The 19,521-nt window shown below is 43.5% G+C and overlaps 1 protein-coding gene across 2 annotated transcripts in view; it reads right to left on the bottom strand.

The window, feature by feature from the left end:
• Positions 1 to 19,521, bottom strand: part of pard3bb (par-3 family cell polarity regulator beta b) — a 248,745-nt gene that overhangs the window by 121,448 nt on the left and 107,776 nt on the right. Inside the window, exons 15-17 of one of the 2 annotated variants that reach the window (XM_039600345.1) lie at positions 13,691 to 13,796; positions 13,202 to 13,332; positions 9,195 to 9,239 (exon numbers count right to left, since the gene is read on the bottom strand). In XM_039600345.1, the coding sequence (XP_039456279.1) occupies positions 9,195 to 9,239; positions 13,202 to 13,332; positions 13,691 to 13,796 (282 nt within the window). The remainder of the gene's footprint in view (positions 1 to 9,194; positions 9,240 to 13,201; positions 13,333 to 13,690; positions 13,797 to 19,521) is intronic. The other variant, XM_039600346.1, reaches the window with a different exon arrangement.

The following is a 19,521-nucleotide window of genomic DNA, read 5'->3' as shown; positions in this document are numbered from 1 at the left end:
CAGTCAGGTTGCATTTGATCATTGAAGGTGAGACTGACAGCACAGAAAGCTACAGCTGGCAGCACACAGTGGTTTTGAATATGAAACCCCAGTTTCAAGGTAGACAGCTTAGATTAGTTTGAAGTGTCACATCTTCCTTTACTTTACTGCATCAAGTTAAAAAGGTCAGAAAGCATCTTTGAAGAATTTCTAATAATAAACATCTTAATTTCTGACCAAAAACATGTTAAATTTTGATCGGCAAATTCTGATTAGATCATCTTTAAACTTTGTTGGCAAATCTGAAGACTTTCACTGCACGTCCACGATGTAGATGCTGTCGTTCTGCTCCTGGTTTTAGTGCCTCAGAAGACCCGACCTGCACATATACAGTAGGAGAGAGACACCTTTGCCCAGGTGTGGTGATCGAAAAAAGCTTTATTCCTGCAGCACCTTTCTGTGATCAGATTAAAAACCTGAAGGAGACACGAGGACCAGAAGTCAGACCCACCAGGCTACGGCTGAACTCCAGAGAGAAGTGCCAATAAAAAAAGCGATGCAGTTAACTATCCTGTTGTTGAGTCTGTGATGGATGGGAAGTCTGCTTCACCGTTCCTAGATCTCCATCCATCATCACGAGTATGCTGTGAGAGATATTACTGAGGGAGGGAGGGATCTAGCAGGAAGCATGATGAAGAGGAGAACGATGGATGAGAAGACAGTGCAACGGTGGAAGTATTCATGGGAGGGAGAGAGACATCAGATGTGTGTTGGAGCCTCACGTTTCAAGCACACAAAGTCTACATTTGTAAAAACAGCAAAGCTTGCACTCGTGGCATTTTGCAGGCTTCCTAGCAACTGCTGCTATCTGCTGCACAAACCCAAGTTAAAAGCATCCGGACCAGGTTCAGCCTCGGGCCCCACTGTGATGTCTCCACCACTTGAGAGGATTACTGTTTATTAAACAAAAGAGGGAGAATAGGTAATGCAAGTGTCACCCTGTGCCACCTAAAACAGAGAAGACACAAGATGGGAAGGAGGAAAGATGACTGGGAGGGAGCAAATTAAGTTTCCTCCAGAGGATATCATCATGGGAAACCCCGGTGGCAGAGAGGAGGACAGAGAAAAATGAGGAAGAAGGGAGGAAGGCTGGGCTAGCTGCCAGCTCAAAATACTGGTAATCCTTACACACACACACACACACTTCAGATTCCTTGCTGGCCGTGGCCTGTCGATATGATGCCACTGTGATTCATGATAGCTAAACTTGCATCACTTTAGCTAATGATTCCCTATACGCGCTGCTGTGTTTGTGCGTGCGTGCACACGCGCATGCTTTCACTGCACAGGAGATGACCGAGGACTGAGGAGGCGACTTCCACATCTATTTAAACAACCATTAACCAAACGCACACAAACACACAACGAGTAATAACTCACAATGAACGTGTGCACATGCATAATGTAAGTGGTCCGCTCAGAGAGGAGACGGGCAAAGGCCACAACATGTCGACTCACATCCATAAACACTGCCCACATGACATTCACAGGCACACTGAATCATCACAGCACCATGTGATTATTTCATAGTGGATCAACTTAGGAGCGATAGCTGAACAGCTGAACTGAGGAAACAATTAGACAATAATGTTCCATCAAAAGTCATAAAACTGAGACTGAAACTTCAATTAAATTATTTCAGGGTTACTTTTTTAATAAGAAACACTAGATTTACGTGAGCCATCAGCAAAATATGCTTTTCCTTGTGAACATCAAAGCCAAACCTACAACAAACCAGTAGAACCAGTTTAAGAAAAGCAAAGATAATCCAGTCAGTGTCTACTTTGCAGACAGACCAGTTCCCTTCCAGCTGTGGTCCAACAACCTTTTGTTACGACACCGAAACAATGAAAAGTTTTATGTGCTGTTAGCATTTAGCACATGATTTACCGTCTCAGCTCTTTAGTCCCTGCTGAACTCGCAATTTACATCGGGTGACTCATTTTTCTTGATTTGCATTTTCATATATGCCATGGGGTATGACAGGGTGTTAGCTGTGTAACTGTAACACTGCGACAGAAGCATCTATATTTGTTTTGACAGTGTGATTACATAGTTTATGACTTCCAGAAGCTCAACAGGACCGTGTGCTGCTGGCTAATGGGCTGAAGCTACGTGCACTCTGCCTTTAAACAAAGAAAAACAAACTAAATCATTTTAAATACAAGTTTTCGACTGTAGAGCTGCTGCGTGATAGAAGAAACCCCCCATACACCACTTTCACCTGACAACTTTAAGTAGAATTACACTTCAGTGAGATCCGCGCCGCAGTGCATACTTTAGTTGATAATCTGTCACTCTTATTTTAAGTGAATTTATAATAAAGCACACTTAAAGAAATAAGAAACATAATGTTTGTATTTCCACTGCCTGATCGTATCTGAGCAGAGCCCCGTACACTTCAGCAGTGACATCATCGATAAACACCGGTGACCTGGATCGTCTGTGAGCCACGCGCGGCCGCAACACTGCCTCCACCATGTTTGACACATAATCAGCTTCGGATCACGAGCTGTTTCTTTCTCCGTCTTTTCCCTCTGTAACAAGTTCATCTCTTTAGATGTCAAGGTCGTAATGTCGATCTGAATCTTGACAATAATACACCCGCCTCCTCGAGACTGTTCCTGACTTGATTCAAACGATGTGAAGCTGTTTTTCTTAACCATGGAAATAATTCTGTCATTACGCACCGAAACCAGGACAAACCAGGTCCTTCAATGCACATATTAAACAAATATGTAAGACTGCTTTCTTCCATTTGCGCAACATCTCTAAAATTAGAAATATCCTGTCTCAGAGTGACGCTGAAAAACTAGTTCATGCATTTATTACTTCCAGGCTGGACTACTGTAATTCATTATTATCAGGATGTCCTAAAAACTCGCTGAAAAGCCTTCAGCTGATCCAAAATGCTGCAGCAAGAGTCCTGACAGGGACTAGAAAGAGAGAGCAGATTTCTCCTGTTTTGGCTTCCCTTCATTGACTTCCTGTTAAATCCAGAATTCAAAATCCTGCTCCTCACATACAAGGTCTTAAATAATCAGGCCCCATCTTATCTTAATGACCTTGTAGTACCATATCACCCTATTAGAGCACTTCGCTCTCACACTGCAAGGTTACTTGTTGTTCCTAGAGTATTTAAAAGTAGAATGGGAGGCAGAGCCTTCAGTTTTCAGGCCCCTCTTCTGTGGAACCAGCTTCCAGTTTGGATTCAGGAGACAGACACTATCTCTACTTTCAAGATTAGGCTTCAAACTTTCCTTTTTGCTAAAGCATATAGTTAGGGCTGGACCAGGTGACCCTGAATCCTCCCTTAGTTATGCTGCAATAGACGTAGGCTGCCGGGGATTCCCATGATGCACTGAGATTTTCCTTTCCAGTCACCTTTCTCACTCACTCTGTGTTAACCATATCTGTTATTAATCTCTGTCTCTCTTCCACAGCATGTTTTTATCCTGTCTTCCTTCTCTCACCCCAGCCAATCACAGCAGATGGCCCCGCCCCTCCCTGAGCCTGGTTCTGCCGGAGGTTTCTTCCTGTTAAAAGGGAGTTTTTCCTTCCCACTGTCGCCAAAGTGCTTGCTCATAGGGGGTCATATGATTGTTGGGTTTTTCTCTGTATGTATTATTGTAGGGTCTACCTTATAATATAAAGCACCTTGAGGCGGCTGTTGCTGTGATTTGGCGCTGTGTAAATAAAATTGAATTGAATTGAATTAAACTTGATGGTGATGCTGAGTTGGACGGTGCATTCACTGCCTTTAAGAATGTAGCAGATTGTTGATTTTTCCACTTTTTTATTGTGGTTTTTCAGGTTGATGATAGCCTCGTTCAGTTGCATCAACACCTCTGTGGACCTCATGCTGAAAGTTCCAGCAGCCAGATCAGCTCCAGATCACGTCTGTGTTTAAACAATGAGAAAACGTCCTGAAAGGACTGGACAGTTTAATGGACGCACAGAGACAAGACTACAAAAGTGTTGTTGCTATTCTAATACGTATGGACTTAACTGCATATATATAATAAAGCGTATGTTATTTGCTCAATTTCAAAAAGCAAAACGGGAACAAGGAAGCTAATAAAACCGAGAACACAGACTGACCTCTGAGTCCAAACTCTGACTGTTTGCAAAACACTCAGTAGTTGGATGAGCCGAAGTTTTATAAATAGCTTTGTGGTGTTTGGCTGGGTAATCAGGGAATACACACACACACACACACACACACACACACACACACACACACACACACACACACACACACACACACACACACACACACACACACACACACACACACACACACACACACACACACACACACACACACACACAATCACTTATAAAGATATATAGCTAACACACACACACAAGGTCCCACAAACATTTTTTGCTTTGAGTAGCAGGATTTGTGTCATAAATGTAATTACTGCTGTCCAACTGTAAGATGATAGAATTAAGCTGCTTTTAGAGAGTGAGAGAGAGCGAGGGGGGTGTGTGGGGGGATCACAAGTAAGACAAGAATATCAAAATGGTTGGAGGCAGAGGAGGAGGAGGAAGGTGGGGGTTGGCAGAGAAAAACAGAGAGGAGAAAAGAAGAAAGAAACAAAGACAGCAGGCCTGGGAATGAAAGAGGAAGGATGGAAGTGACAACGAGAGAGAGAGAGAGAGAGAGAGAGAGGAAAAAACAAAAAATATATAAATAAAAAATTAAAAACAGAGCACAAAGACAGAGAATGCCAAGCTATCCCGAGGCTATTTTGTTGGCAGGAAGGCAGTGGGCTACTTTCAAAGTCAAAATTACACTAAGGAGCAGCTTAGCAGCAGGCAGCGGCAACAAAGCCAGCAGACCCAACAACAGCCCCAACTTCTGATGAACCCAAGCACTCTTTGGACGCTCTAATAAGGAAATGCAGCTCCATTTCTGTGCTCCACTTTTCCATGGAAAAAGACAATATCCAGCTTCTCCCACTGTCCCATCGGGGGAAGAAAAGCATTACATCACAGCACAAATACCACCCGGCCCAGGCATGCGGCGTTAGAGAAGACATACACACTTAATTAAAAATTCCTCCTTAAAATAAAGTGACACAGTGATCTAAAGGGTGAGGTGTGCAAGGCTACACGAAGCATCTCTAAGGTGTGTGTGTGTGTGTGTGTGTGTGTGTGTGTGTGTGTGTGTGTGTGTGTGTGTGTATCTGCTGTGAAACAGTCTGGGAAGGGAGGACGGTTTGTGTAAGCAACCGTTTCCTGTTTATTATATGTGTGCAGAGCGGTTCACAGATCCCGGCCAACGAAATGAGGTTTTCCGATCCCACAGGGCTCGTAATAATTGAACAGGCATCATAAGCCATACAAACACGTGACATCATCACCAGTCTCATGTCTCAGTATTTATTTTCAGATTCCCACAGAGCTCAATGCAGATGCAGCTGTACCGAAAGGCGACGGTATAAAAATTGACCGAAAGAAGCGATAATGCAAATATGTAGCATGGAGGACTTCCACGAGCGCCACCCCAAAAACCAGATGGTCGCCGGCCTCGCTGCCAACAAGAGCTGATGTGTCGTTTCTGCAGGATAATGACTCCTTCATCTGAGATCCATGTGCACGAGGTGTTTAGAGAAGAGAATCTATTTTTCACTCATTAATGCACGAGCTGTGGAGGCTCATATAGATTCTCGCTTCAGTTTGCTAAAAGATGGAAATCTTAAACATTGGCCTCCACCTCGTCGTGCAGTATCTCATGCATCATACAACATCAGCGCAGCACACGTCATCCTGTACAGCCTGAAAACGACGAATGGCCAAACCAGCGAGAAGCGACAGCTCTGACCATCTCCCGATTACTGCTTACCTTTATTGGCTTACTGAGGGAGACTGGGAGGGGTCAAAGGTCATTAGGTATACGGGCGCACAGCCAACGGGACACACAAAGACAGTTAAAACACAGAATGATGGAAAAGCAGTCACTACTTCCAATAACAGCCGGTAGGAGCTAATGTGAGGCGGCATCGAGCACGATCTGCACACGTGCAGGCAGCCACGCTGACACAAGACACAAATTGAGCTGCTCTCCCTGCGACAAATTAATCCATCAATCCACATCAGCCTAACAAGGTGGCTTTCAGGTTAAATCCAAAGCAAAGTCTGGGAGAGCCAGAGAGACTGGGAAACAAAGGAAGGAAGAGAGGAAGGAGGAGACAATCAGAGGGAGAAGGAGACAGAAGGGGATCCAGAGAGATGCGGCTCTCTGAAGACGCAAATTGGCAAAGTGGTGTCAGCGTGCAACTGCTGTCAAAGTCAAAGTTTCACCAGGGAGCGATTCAGACAATGGACTGTACCGGGGTCCCTCAGCATCACACTGGCCCCCCGACACACACACACACACACACTTTCAGAGAGATGCTGTCCGTCCTAAGCTCCTCTGCCTGTTTGCCAGCCTCTAAGCCTGAATGGCGTTGGCAAGAAAGTGAGTGAGCGAGGGCTGCTGGTGGGTGGAGGAAGCAAAACTCGGCAATACAAAGACATAAAACTGCAACAAAGGCATACAAGAAATTTGGCAGTTTAAGACATGTTTGCTGCAGGGAAAAAAACTCACACGAGTGAGTATAAACACACGAGACCTTTTCTTTCCCACTTCTTAAGAAGCATCTGCATTAAGGACTCACGCATATTCAAGAAACAACTGAGGGCGTTTGTGCGCGTGGATGGAAATGTTCTCGATTCCAGAGCTTGTTTATTCCCCACAATTGACTTTCACATGAAAACAGCTCTCGTGCACTGTTGCGCGCTGGCTCACAAACACACGGGCAGCTCGAGGCCGCCTTCATCACCCGAGGCTCGGCACAGCGAAAGGAGCACAGCTGCAACCGCTTACGTCCTGTCAGCAGTTTTGGTGTGCGTGTGTTTGACTCCATCGTCCTTCTCACAGCGGTTAAAGGATGAGTCTGCACTACTGAACGATACGTGCTAATGTGTTCTGATCATGTAAGCAGCCGTATCGTGTACACCCAATAATGACTCAAGTAATCTTCATGGAATTTACTTGGGAGCATCTCTTCTGTCGACTCTTCCACAGCTCGTTTGATTTATTACCAGAATGCCGGAGCTCCTATTTCTCAATGCCACCACAAAGACGTCAAACACGTCTGACCACAAACCCCGACACGATCTGTCAGAATGTAAAAGCGGGGCTTTTCTGTGTTTATTTATCGCAAGAATTTCTGAAAATCTTACTGAAGACAGTTTGCTCATCTGCAGCCTCCACACGTGGGATTTTCATTTAGCCACAAAGACCTGCACGCACTCACTTTTAAAGGGAAAGTTTCCACACATGCACGCGCACACACAGTCTGTAATATGGTCGCCTATTTCCATTGCTTTGCCTCTCAAATTCAGCAGAACTATAATATAACATGAAGTTCACATTTTCCACAGAATGATGGAGACTTTCCATTACCATACTATTACCATAATGGTGACAGCTTTCACGCGTGTATGTGGGTGAGCCTGTGATGTCGTTGTCCGGGGATTTCTTTGGGTTTGTAGAGGGAAAGACCATTGCTGGAAGTGTAAACAACATTCCCAGAAGTCACTGTCTTTAAACTGCTCATTTCCCAGGACCCCACCCCACCCCACCCCACGCTCTGCCTCCTCCAAAGTCCGTGCAGCTGTCCTGACAGCCTATCGTGAGGCTGCTGGAAGCATTTCAGTTGTAAAAAATGGATTAAAGAAGAGGAAAGTGGGCTGTCGCGCTTGCCAGGCACACACTCTCTTTAACAGCTCTCTGGGCTGTGCAGCCTTATAAACCAGGAGACACGCTGACAGGCAACAGGTACGGGGAATGTGTAAACGGGCCTTAGGAAAATAGTCTGGAAACCAACCGTGGGGGGAAAAACAGATAAAGTGTCCAAGTGTCTTTACTGGACATTCAACAGGCCGTAAACCATGAGGTGAGGTATACGACATGTCAGATATCCAGGAGTCCAGTAAAGAAAACATCTCTGAGTTACCGGACACAGCACGCATTATCATTATTATTATTATCATCATCATTATTATCATTATTATTATTATTATTACTATTATTATCCTGCAGGACTTTAAAAACTGGCAGCAGCCGGCAGTGCAGCAGAGTGAAGGAGACCAAAGTGAAGAACATACAGACTGACCGAGGACAAACAAGTAAATCTGGCCACAGTTTAATCTGAATTACAATCTGTCAGTCGTAGTCAGCGAGTAGCAGAATATAAACACTATTATTAACACTCGGGTCTTCCCTCCTGGTAACAGCCCATAATCATCAACACTGTTGATTTAAGCTGACAAAAATATAAATCTGACAGCTTTGTTTGGGACTTTTGTCCACACCTTTGCATTTTTACCAAGTTCAGTCCTCATCACGTCCTCTTTCCTCGTCTGCCTTACTCACATTTTCTGGATCCCGGCATTCGCTCAGCTCCAAACCAAAGACGAGAAACCGAAAGGAAAAATGTGTTTTCCTCATCTTTTTACCGGAATGATGGAAAGAGGAACAGACAGCGCATCTTAATCTCATTATGGTCTAATCTAATAAAATTACTGTTAAATCTCTGTTTCCATAACTTGTCTTTCATGCTCATATCATCTTCAGAATTGTTATGGAGCTAACAAATAAAAGTCTGCACCAGCATGTATGTAGTGGAGAAGTGCTGGACTGAGTGACGAGGATAAAGGCAGACTCACACCAGAGTGCAATGACGAGTGCTCTTAATGCTGAAGGGCCACAAATGTAATGCTGGAGACTTCAAGGCAAAGAGAAAGAGAAAAGTTTCAGGTGAAAACTTTTAAAAACACGGGCTCGTCGGCTGCTGTGGTGAAAGCTTTTGAAGCATCGTCCATCTCTGCCCGCCCGCACTTCAGCTTTCCTACGTCCTTCTCTCCTATCCTCAGGAGCAGTCTCGACTGTGCGGTGAGGCCTTGCTCTTCTTTCTTGGTTCGTTTGTAAATTTTGTTTCCATTTGTCTCCAGAAAAACCTTCAACGTGTCCAGCATGTATATGTTTGCTGTGTAGACTGCAGTTTCTTATTTATTGTGGCTGAATTTGCTGTTTCCTGAAATCTGTTGCATGTGTGTGTGACACTGATCATATAGGAGTGTTTGGGAGTTTGACTCACCTGCATTGCTTCCGGCCAGTGATCCAACATTGTTCTCATCTGCCACTGAAACACAAGAAACTGATGTTAACATACAAACATGTGCCGCGCCGCGTCCTCGGTCCTCCCGCCTGTCTCGCCAAAATGCTTGATTTTATTGCACTTCTATTTTCTGACTTTGCCGCTCTTTGCTCTCACCGTCGCTCTTTAAACCAATATTATGTTTTCTGTCTCATTTTACACGACGGCGGGACGGCCGCTCTGTTTTCCTGTGATGTTGGGTCGGCTTCGCTGCTACTGCTAAGTCATTTCCCTTCCTCCCTTCGCTCTCACTCCATTTGTCATCTCCCCTCCCTTCCCTCCTTCACTTTCTGTCTTCTTCCCTCTGACCTCCATCTGTCCCTTCACCTTCTGCCCTTTTGTCTCGACTTCACTGTTTTCTTTTCTCTTCAGTTACACCCCGTCCATCCAGCCCGTCGCTCCTCTTTCTTTCCCTCCTTTGATCAACATTCTCGCTGTTAATTCGTCTTACACTTCCTACCTCCGCCTCGGTCCCCCTCCTGCTTTTTCTCCCTCCGTTCTGAAAGAAGCTGATGAGCAGAGCTGCATCAAACACAATGACACGGCTTCTCTGAGCAAATACTTTTCTAATGAAAACCACGCCTGAAGCGTGCCGCCAAACTGCCTGTGTGCATCTGACACGATCTGCACCGCATTCCCCGACAGCGGGGGATCACGCATGTGATGCACACGGTGTTGTGTTACCAGGAGAAAACACACACAGGAGGCCCGTCGCCTACTTTTATAATGACAAAAAACTCAAATTCAGCCTCCGAAACTGAAGAAATGAAGTTTTGGTTGAATTCACAGGGAAAAGGATGCGAGCGAAAGCCAACAAAGACGGAAAGGTGTCAGAGACGGAGCGAGCGACAGGGACGGCGATGAGCGAGGGAGGCGTTCATCATTTGCAACTGATCTTAAATAATTCTTCAGTTTTTAATTGGGCTGGAAAATAAAATCAGGACAAATTAAATAAAAATGAAATTATACAAGTGACCCACTGATAAAGAGATGAAAACTGTGTCGTGCTCTTTTTTTATATAAACACACAAAAGCATGAAGTCGTATCCTAACAGGAATGTGGTCGTTATATGAAAAAAGATAATGGAGTTCTCACTAAAGCACATTTGTGGCGCTTATTAACATGACTGCATGAACTATTTACATTAAACTACATTTACAGGTTGTGAAAATGCTAAAACACAAAGTATAACGACAGGATTATTCGCTGAGCCCTGAGTGTACGTCTCCACTGACCACGTATTCTTCAGTAAGCAGAATTCAGAGGCACAAACACTTCCTGCTTTAGTCTTAAGCTGCCCTGCTGCACTCCCATACATTCAGCTTTCCTAACAATCGCCTGCAAATTAACACTTAAATCTAGCTGAGGCGCTGCTGTGCTCTTTGCTGCTGGAGCGGCCATAAAATATCCAAAACTGCCTGATTTTGAAATATCACTTTAATTAAATAGTGCCAAGCTGAAAGCGCCTCTAATAAATAAAGTTAAAAAAGAATTCAGCTAGAAACTTTTTTTCACGTCCAGCTATGATTGCATATAAAGTGAAAAATCTTTTATCACCACGGTGACGTTTGCGTGTGTCCGTGCACGCGATTCATCTCCTTTTGAGCTCCGTAACAGGATCCGTGCTCGTGCCTCGTCACTCAGTCCATGTGATTCTGAGACTGCATTTACATACAGTACTAATGAGAGAAATCTGATTTGCATACGGCGATGCAAAGGCTGACAGAGACATATTTGCTAATTGATGCTCAAATTAGCAGAGCTGAATAAACTGGCGAGGCAGTGCGGTTGTGGTTAATATTGGGCTGTAGTTATGACTTCATTGGTGTTTGGTGCGATAACAAACGCAGCTTTTCTGCTGAAGCTTACAAACTTTTATAAAAGCACTGAAGCTCAATCGAAGCGCTTTCACAGGAACCATCACCAAAAAATGAAGCTGACACTTTATAAAACAGCCCACGACTAAGGCTGTGTTCCCCTCTATTAAATGAGATTATAATGTAATTATATTTACCTACAAACTCTTACAACAGGGTAAAAAATCATGATTTGACAGGAAACACAGAAATAATTACACTGTAACTAAATTTAAGCACATTTCTTGGTAATTTTGCATAAAAACAAAACAAAATCTTCCATCTGAATCTGTAAATAGGCTGAAGTTTGCAGGGAGCGGGTCATATTATGGATGGATTGACCTTGAATTTTTACATCTTTATTTAATATTCACTGCATTGATGTGCATGATGAATGTTTTATTATTGAACTGACCTTTTATTTTACCAAAGTACGTGTGATAAGGTGTCTGCTCCTCTACCAAAAATAAGTGCCATCAAAATTCCCAGGCCTCCCTGACCTTATAACGACGGAGCCAGGACAAACTTCCTGTAAAATACCTGGAAGTTCGGCGATGTTGCACTTGGAAAAGTTCAGCGTGACTATGATGTAAGACGGGAAAAACTGTTTGTTTCTTCTGTAAAGTCCCTGAAGGTAGGTAAATATAATGCCTAATAAATTACATTTAATTACAGGAGAGTTACACCCTGAGTCACAGGCCATATTATAATGTGTCAACAAAATTTGCCCATTTTTCTTCCATGTCCATCTTCTCAGCTTCAGCGCTCTCGTCTTGTTTGTAGTGTGCAAGCAATATGTTCTTCTGGACTTTGCAGAGACCCAGGGCATGCTGGGAATAACAACATAACAGAGAGGGATCAAGCAGAACTTCAGGCCCGCCTAGAGGGATAACATTTATCCCCAAAATGTAAGGTCCTCGTCTCTGCAGCACTTGTGGGTGAAGCTGAATTTTGCTCTTTTGCTGTCAGTAAAGGAAGAAAACTGAGGCGTTTGTTAATATGATGTTGTTATTGTGGCTGCCTGATGGTTTGGCAATGAAAACATGCCATTCAAGCAATCAGTTATTAAATCCTTATTTATTTGTCGTGCATTTAATGAAGATCAAGGCAGCAAAAACACAAAGGAGGCGATGTACAGGCATGTAGTGCATACCATCAGTCTGTTACTCGTGTAGAAACAGATGTCTGAGCCACTCAAATAGTCTTCTGCTTTGTCTCATTCACACACACACACACACACACACACACACACACACACACACACACACACACACACACACACACACACACACACACACACACACACACACACACACACACACACACACACACACACACACACACACACACACACACACACACACACACACACACACATATCTGAAGCAGAGCCTGCTCAAGGAGGAGGACTGAGGGAAGTGACATTTGAAACAATAGGCTTTTGTTGTGCTGCTGCATCCACTGTCACATTACACTGATGTATGCACAAGCACAGGCGTAAGCACGCACACGGACGCAGCGTCTCTACAGCTGACTTTAACAGTCGCTGAAATGTCACCACACCGTCGAATCAGAGAGCAACAGGTGACCGAGATGTGAGCTCACGGCATCACCTTCCTCACACCGTTTGCATGAATAAAAAAACATAATGAAGCTGTAGCTAAACCCTGCACCGCTTTAGCACTTTGTTTGTTGCTTTCTTAAGTTTGGAAGTCTCAGATGTTCACAGGTCAACCACAAAGATGCTGCAGCTTCACACTCCTAGAAGCCACATCACATTATTCTCAGTCCAAGGCCCCGAAATGTAAAAGCATAAACGGCGTAGTCTTATTCTTTAACATGAACCTGATTCTGTTTAGTACAGGATGTAAGTAAGCACACAAGACAAACACAAAGCTGCAGCCAGTGTCTCTGCAGAGGCCCCACCTGCATGCGACAGGACAGCTGTCAGTCTGCATGTGGCTATTGAGAGCATGCTGGTGGTGCAGCAGTCGTGCAGCAGTCATGCAGCAGCAGGAATATTTAAATGTATGTGAGGATGCACGCAGCCACCATGCAGAGCGCACAACGAGAAAAGATCATGTCCCCACCAGTGTGATGCTGGTTCTGAGTCGTACCCAGGTCCATGCTCTTCGAGGCTTTGACGTGCTGGATCTGCCACTGGTTCTGGTTCTGGGTGGGAGACTGGGGCTGAGCCGGGCTAGAGACGTGAGGCTTTTCCCTTAAACAAATTAAACACAAGGCAAACAGAGCCCTTATTTTATTTGTGTGGAAGTCGCATCCTGTGTTTGCAGAGTTTCTTCTGAATGGTTTTATGTTGTTTGACCCTCGTGCAGACAACATTCACACGTCGATTATTATAACTGCGGCAGCGTTAGCGTGCTAAAAGCAGAGCAATGATCTTACATTAAGGAGGAAACAGTGCAATGGAGCACAAGATGCTCAATAATGTTATTTTTTAGGAACAGCTAAAAAATAATAATGTGAGCAACAGTTCACTGAATGTTTTTGTGATGGTGACACCAACATATGGATAAAGAGTAAGTCTGTAAAAACCTCTGAAGAAGACAAATACTCACCTTTCCTGGAGATAAGAGTTTTGATTGGAGCTGCTGAAATCAGCGTCATGTCCATACAGCAGCCCATCCTCTTCCTCATCCATGTGAGAGTAACTCCCGTTGGTTACTAGAAAAAAAAATCAATCTGATTTAAAATAAAAACCTTAGTGGTGATGTGAGCCTGAGAAAACAGACCAAGCATCTTTTCTAGAATCAGGTCATAAATAAATAAAACTCAGCATTTGACCCGATTCTGCAGTGAATCTTCGTACAGCCGACTCGTCCGTGTTGTTGTGGTCACGGAGTATCACGCCGTGCCAGCCAGAATGGGAATGTATAAAACGCCCACATGGATCCCTTCCTGGGTTCTCTCTCTTTGTTACGGTTATTTGAGTTTTTTTACAGGCAAATATATTTGTCAGATATGACTATTACTCCTCATATTGGGGCAATAATAATAATAATAATTGATTATCTAACTGATGGTTTAAAAACAGGCCAATCACAAAAGCTGCTTAGATTTTCAGGGAGGTGCTTGTGTAGTTTTTACATTCAACACAGACAGAAATCCTCTGTTAGCTTTGAATTTCTGCTCTGCTGTTTGTTAATGAGACAGAGATGATTATTGGTGCACAGCAATGTAGCAGAAAACATCTGAGCAGCTGCCTGCACTTGTTTCCTAGTGAGTCTGCTGTAAGGCCGACTGTATAACGAATGCACCTTTCAAACACAGCACACGAGGAGGAAGCAGAAGGAAGTGAATTATGCTGTGCGAGTGTTTGGAGGAAGTCCCGACACTGATTTCCACCTCAGCTTCCAGCTGCATGTAGCTGCAGTTTCACAATCACCTCTGAAGCCATTAGGGGCGGACTATTTAATAATCAAAAATGGGTGGAGGAACACGTCAAATAAACACGTGTTACTCTGTTCTATTGTCGTAATAAAGCTCTCCTCTAAATATTTAGAAAACCCGCCTTTGGCGAGGAGAGAACATTAGAAAGTGGGTTAAAGCGATTCTCACGAAAAGCTCCGCAGACAGAAAGTCTTAAGGATAAAAACTAAAGCGAGTGAGAGACAAGAGGGAAACGGAGGGAAAGATAAGCAGCTGGATGAGCAAAAAGTAAAGAGAGATAAACCTCACAGCAAAAGTTGGTGCAGATGTGCAGAAGTGATATGGCTGCGTCTGCCTGATAAACGAGCTTATGACAACTTCATACACAGACACACGATCCACTCGAGCGTAATTTACATACAGTCATCACTTCTCAGAGTGCATAGCTGCCTGCATCTGCACACGTGCGACTGAAAGCAGAGACGTTTGCAACTGGAGAGGAAAGCGGCGGCCTCTGAACGCATCGCAGCCTCTCATCTCCCTCCCTCCCTCCCGCTCGCTTTCTACACTAATCACCTGCTTTATTTTTCTTCTGCTGCCTTTCTTGCAATCTGATATTTTGGCTGTCATTTATCTCTCCTCTCAGATCTCCCATAAATCATTTTATCTCCCACTCAGTTTTCAGCCTTTTTTTCCTCCTCCTTCCTAAACTTCCTCCCTCCTCCTCTCTGCCAGCACCTTAATCAGCTGAACTGTCAAAAACACACACACACACACACACACACACACACACACACACAGTTCTCACTGACTCCCTCTATTTGAAGTGAAAAAGGCATTTGTTGTGTGGATGATAGCTCAGTATCAGTTTGCTCCAATAGAGGATAGATGAATCCTCTTCTTCCACACTCAACGTTTCCTTCCTGTCATCTGTATTTGTCTACGGCTTGTTGGTCCAATCATCCCCACCCATCTCTCTCTTAGCAGCCGTGGGAACCGGCGCATTCATTTTACAAATACAGAACCAGTCAGAAGTTTGGATGCACTGTTGGTGAGTTCAAGGCTTTTTGCTTTAGCTGTGCAGTTTAATGCAGTTCATTCAGCTGGAATTGTTTAAGAGAACTGCTGGGACTTCTGGTCTTCTTAATGATCTGAGAGCATGAGCCAGGTTGCACTGAGTGGGTCTGTATGAGCGTGGAAAGTAACCATTTGTTTTTTCAGCTGGACACCGACCCAAAACCACAAAGAAAGGCAGATCTGGCTCCTACAAATGTCCAACCTGAGCCGGATAAAGAGAGAAGCTGCTGCTGATTACTGCTGCACGCGTGTAGGAACACCTTCAAAAAGCATCCTGGCTTCCACAGATAGCTGAGGGAATATCACGAGAGTGCAGGAAATGTGCATTTACTTATAACTTAAACTATAAACTCTTACTTTGAAGGGAGTAACTTTACATTCAGTAAATATTCATTCCTTTTCTCTTTTTAAACATACTTTAACATGTTTGTAGTGCAAAAACAAAAAGTTTAAAGTGTTGTTTTCTCTGCTGGAACTTTCAATATACTTGAAATGTTTCCTACAGTTACTTTGTATTATTTTTTACTTATGTGCATGTGATGCATGTTTAAAGGTTTAGATACAAATACATGTGAAAATGTTTCTGATCACAACAATTTTGTTTTCCAATAAAAAACATATTCAGGAACTTTGTGACATAAAATCATAATTAGATGACGTGTCATTATCCATATATCATTCCCTGTATGCCGATAAGCCTGAATTATGAAACTGAATTTCCCGGAGGAACCCACCCGAGGGATTAATAAAGTTTCATCTAATCTAATGCCATCAGTACAAACAATGGTGGTGAGAAACACAGTATTAAATATTTCCATATAGTATTATATCCCATGTAGAATCCTATGAGACATGCTTGTTATCACATTCAAAAGACTCACAGAAAACTTGACCTCCGACCTTAAGATTCAACCTCAGATGAGGTGAGAAACATTTATGGTATCAATTTGAAAATCGTACATCGCCTCGTTCTAAAGTTTTCGTGTTGTCCACGCCGCCCAGCGTGGTGACGACAGAACTCATGCAGGTTTTACAGACCGTGATGTTTCCGTTACTTCTTTTTAAACCAAATCTTATAAACAGGGACCTGTAACAATAGCTTTCAACTTTGATGTTTAATAATATTTTTCTAAATGTGCCATTAAAAAAACAAACAACAAAACTATGACTGCAGCTCCTCGCGGTGCCACACGAGGACGGTTTAACTCACAGGTAAAAGAAACTTCACAGCTATAAAAAGCACATTTACAGACACAACATGGTGCAAAATAAAGTCTGTAGTCTCTTCAGCCAGATCCCCCTTCATAAAACTCTCAGGGAGGTTGAATCTGTTATTCATCCACCTGGTTACTGCAGTCAGGGACGCGGTTGCTTTGACGCACAACAGTAATTATATCAGATCCTCGTCTGCCCAGCTGGAGTTGTCCACTGTGTTTGGAGCATGTTAATAGATTATCTGACAGATATGATGATGCAGACCATCAAAGAAGTTTGTGTTTCTTTCTGTTACCAGCAGATCTGTGTGTCAGCTTGCTAACATTAGCTGACAGCTCCGTCCTTTCATCCAAATATGATGATGATGAACTTCTAGCTTCAAACAGCCACATGTCTGCATTCAAACTCTAACATGCATCCAAAAGTAATGATTCAATTCAATTTTTTTTATACGGCGCCAAATCACAACAACAGTCGCTTTATATTGTAAGGTAGACCCTACAATCCCAACAATCATATGTACTCTATGAGCAAGCAGTTTGGCGACAGTGGGAAGGAAAAACTCCCTTTTAACTGGAAGAAACCTCTGGCAGAAGCAGGCTCAGGGAGGGGCGGGGCCGTCTCCCACGATTGGTTGGGGAGAGAGAAGGAAGACAGGATAAAGACATGCTGTGGAATAATGTTGACCTCACAGTGGCTACATCTACCTGGGATGCTCCTGGGATGGATCCCACATTACTGAGCTTGACTCAAGTCTTGCATGACATCATTAAGGTTATTTTTCTGTCTTAAGTTTCTTCATGCCCAGAAAACATTTTACTTTCTGCATCTTCGTCTGTAAACGGTGCTCTTAAACCATCACTTTCATTTGTGGTCCATCAAAAAAACAATTTAAATACACAAACATGAGAAAATTAGGAAAGACTGCATAATGTGAAACTGTACTTAATTTAAGCTCAAGTAGATTAACTCTTCAGAAAGACAGAGAGAGAGTACAAAGAGTGAATAAAGACTGAAAGAAGAAGATGATGGATAAGAGAAAGAGACGGCTCAAAAATGCAGAAATAACACATGTGCATGAATGCATATGTAAGGAATCACTACACTGAATTTATTCTGAAATGCACAGAACAGTGCAGTGTTTTAATTTGGACGGCGTGCCAGAAAAACTGTGGCTTCAGTGCGTGAAACAGTTCATTAGAACAGTGAAACACACACACACACACACACACACACACACACACACACACACACACACACCCAGCAGTGAAAGCACACAAAACAACTCGCACAGCCTGAGAAATGTGCTACTGTATGCCAACACACACTAATGTGTGTATGTAAATGACACGATAGCTGAGGTGAATTTGAACAGCAGAGTGTATTCAAGGTCAGAGCTGTTTGCCAGTCTCAGTGTAAACACACAGAAACACAGCACTGTTTAATACTGGCCAAAAAAAATCCCTGAACCAATACACCCCCCCCACACCCACCCACACACACACACACACACACACAAACAAGCACTGATATCATTCAGACACTGAGGACAATGCGAGTGTGCACACAGTCGCCTTAAACTCTCTTAATTAGGACAAATATACCATCAAATATGTCTTCACCTTAAACTCTGATTTACATCACGAGTGTACATCAGATTTCGTCTCCATAACATCTGTAATACCTGGACAATGGTGATAATAGAAGGCGCACTGTAAAGCGCACTCACAGGCAGAACCTTCCAGTAAGAAACAAAACAACCCTGAGGGACACGCGAGTAAAAAGAAGCAGAGAGAGAGCTGGAGGAAGAAGAACAGAGAGAAAACGGGGGCAGAATACCCTCTAATTAAGTCAACTGGAGATGGCGAGATGACGGTTTTTGTTTATGTTTGTTTTCTCTCAGAGACGTTGTTTATTTCTTATGATTAATAAGCAGATTCGCTTTACTGGACCGGGTGCAGATGACACGCCCACCTTTGATGCTGCTTTTACAGTAAAAACAAAACAGAAACTAAAGAAAAGAAAAGCGCTCGAATAAAGTCAGGACACGTGAAACAGGCGTGCGTGTTGAAGTTTCACAACAAGCACGTTCCTGTAATGTTACACTCCTGAGGTCACCAAATGGACCTTTAGTTTGAAATCACTTCCTGTAGGTGAGGACTTGGTTTAAGGCCCTTTGATGTGTTCATCAGAATGTGCATGTTAGATACAAAGTGTCTATGTGAATGGCTGAATGAGGCCCGAGGCCGGTGTCGCCATGCAGAGACGTCTTCAGGAAAGAAGCTATGCGCTCCTGAACCCGAGACAGCATCAGGAGCGTCTCGCCTGAGCTGAGGAGACAAAGAGCTGGACTGATGCTCAGTGATCAGTGAGTGAAGTTTTCATTTGGAAATCTCTGTCTGTAAAAGGTGTTTTCATCTTTTAGTTATTTCCTGTTTTATTTTGATAGTCTCCTGTCTCAGGTATGTTGTATATAGCATCACTTCCTCTGTGTCGTTTCCCGTTTGATTAGTTTCAGGTGTTTCCACTCTGCCCCAGTCGCCCTCCCGTGTATACACAGTCGCGGTCTCCCTTTGTTCGCTGTCAGATTGTGTGTCTGTGATCCCGTTCAGTTCGCCCTGTTTGTCAGGTCTTCCACCAGAATAAAGGTTCCTCTTTTGTTTATCCAGTTTGCTTCAGAAGTCTACTTTTGGGTCCGACTCACCACAACAACATTTCTGATTTTTTC

Source organism: Oreochromis aureus, linkage group 16 (genome assembly GCF_013358895.1).
Source record: "Oreochromis aureus strain Israel breed Guangdong linkage group 16, ZZ_aureus, whole genome shotgun sequence".
Taxonomy (NCBI): domain Eukaryota; kingdom Metazoa; phylum Chordata; class Actinopteri; order Cichliformes; family Cichlidae; genus Oreochromis; species Oreochromis aureus.
This window is presented reverse-complemented; position numbering and strand designations above follow the sequence as displayed.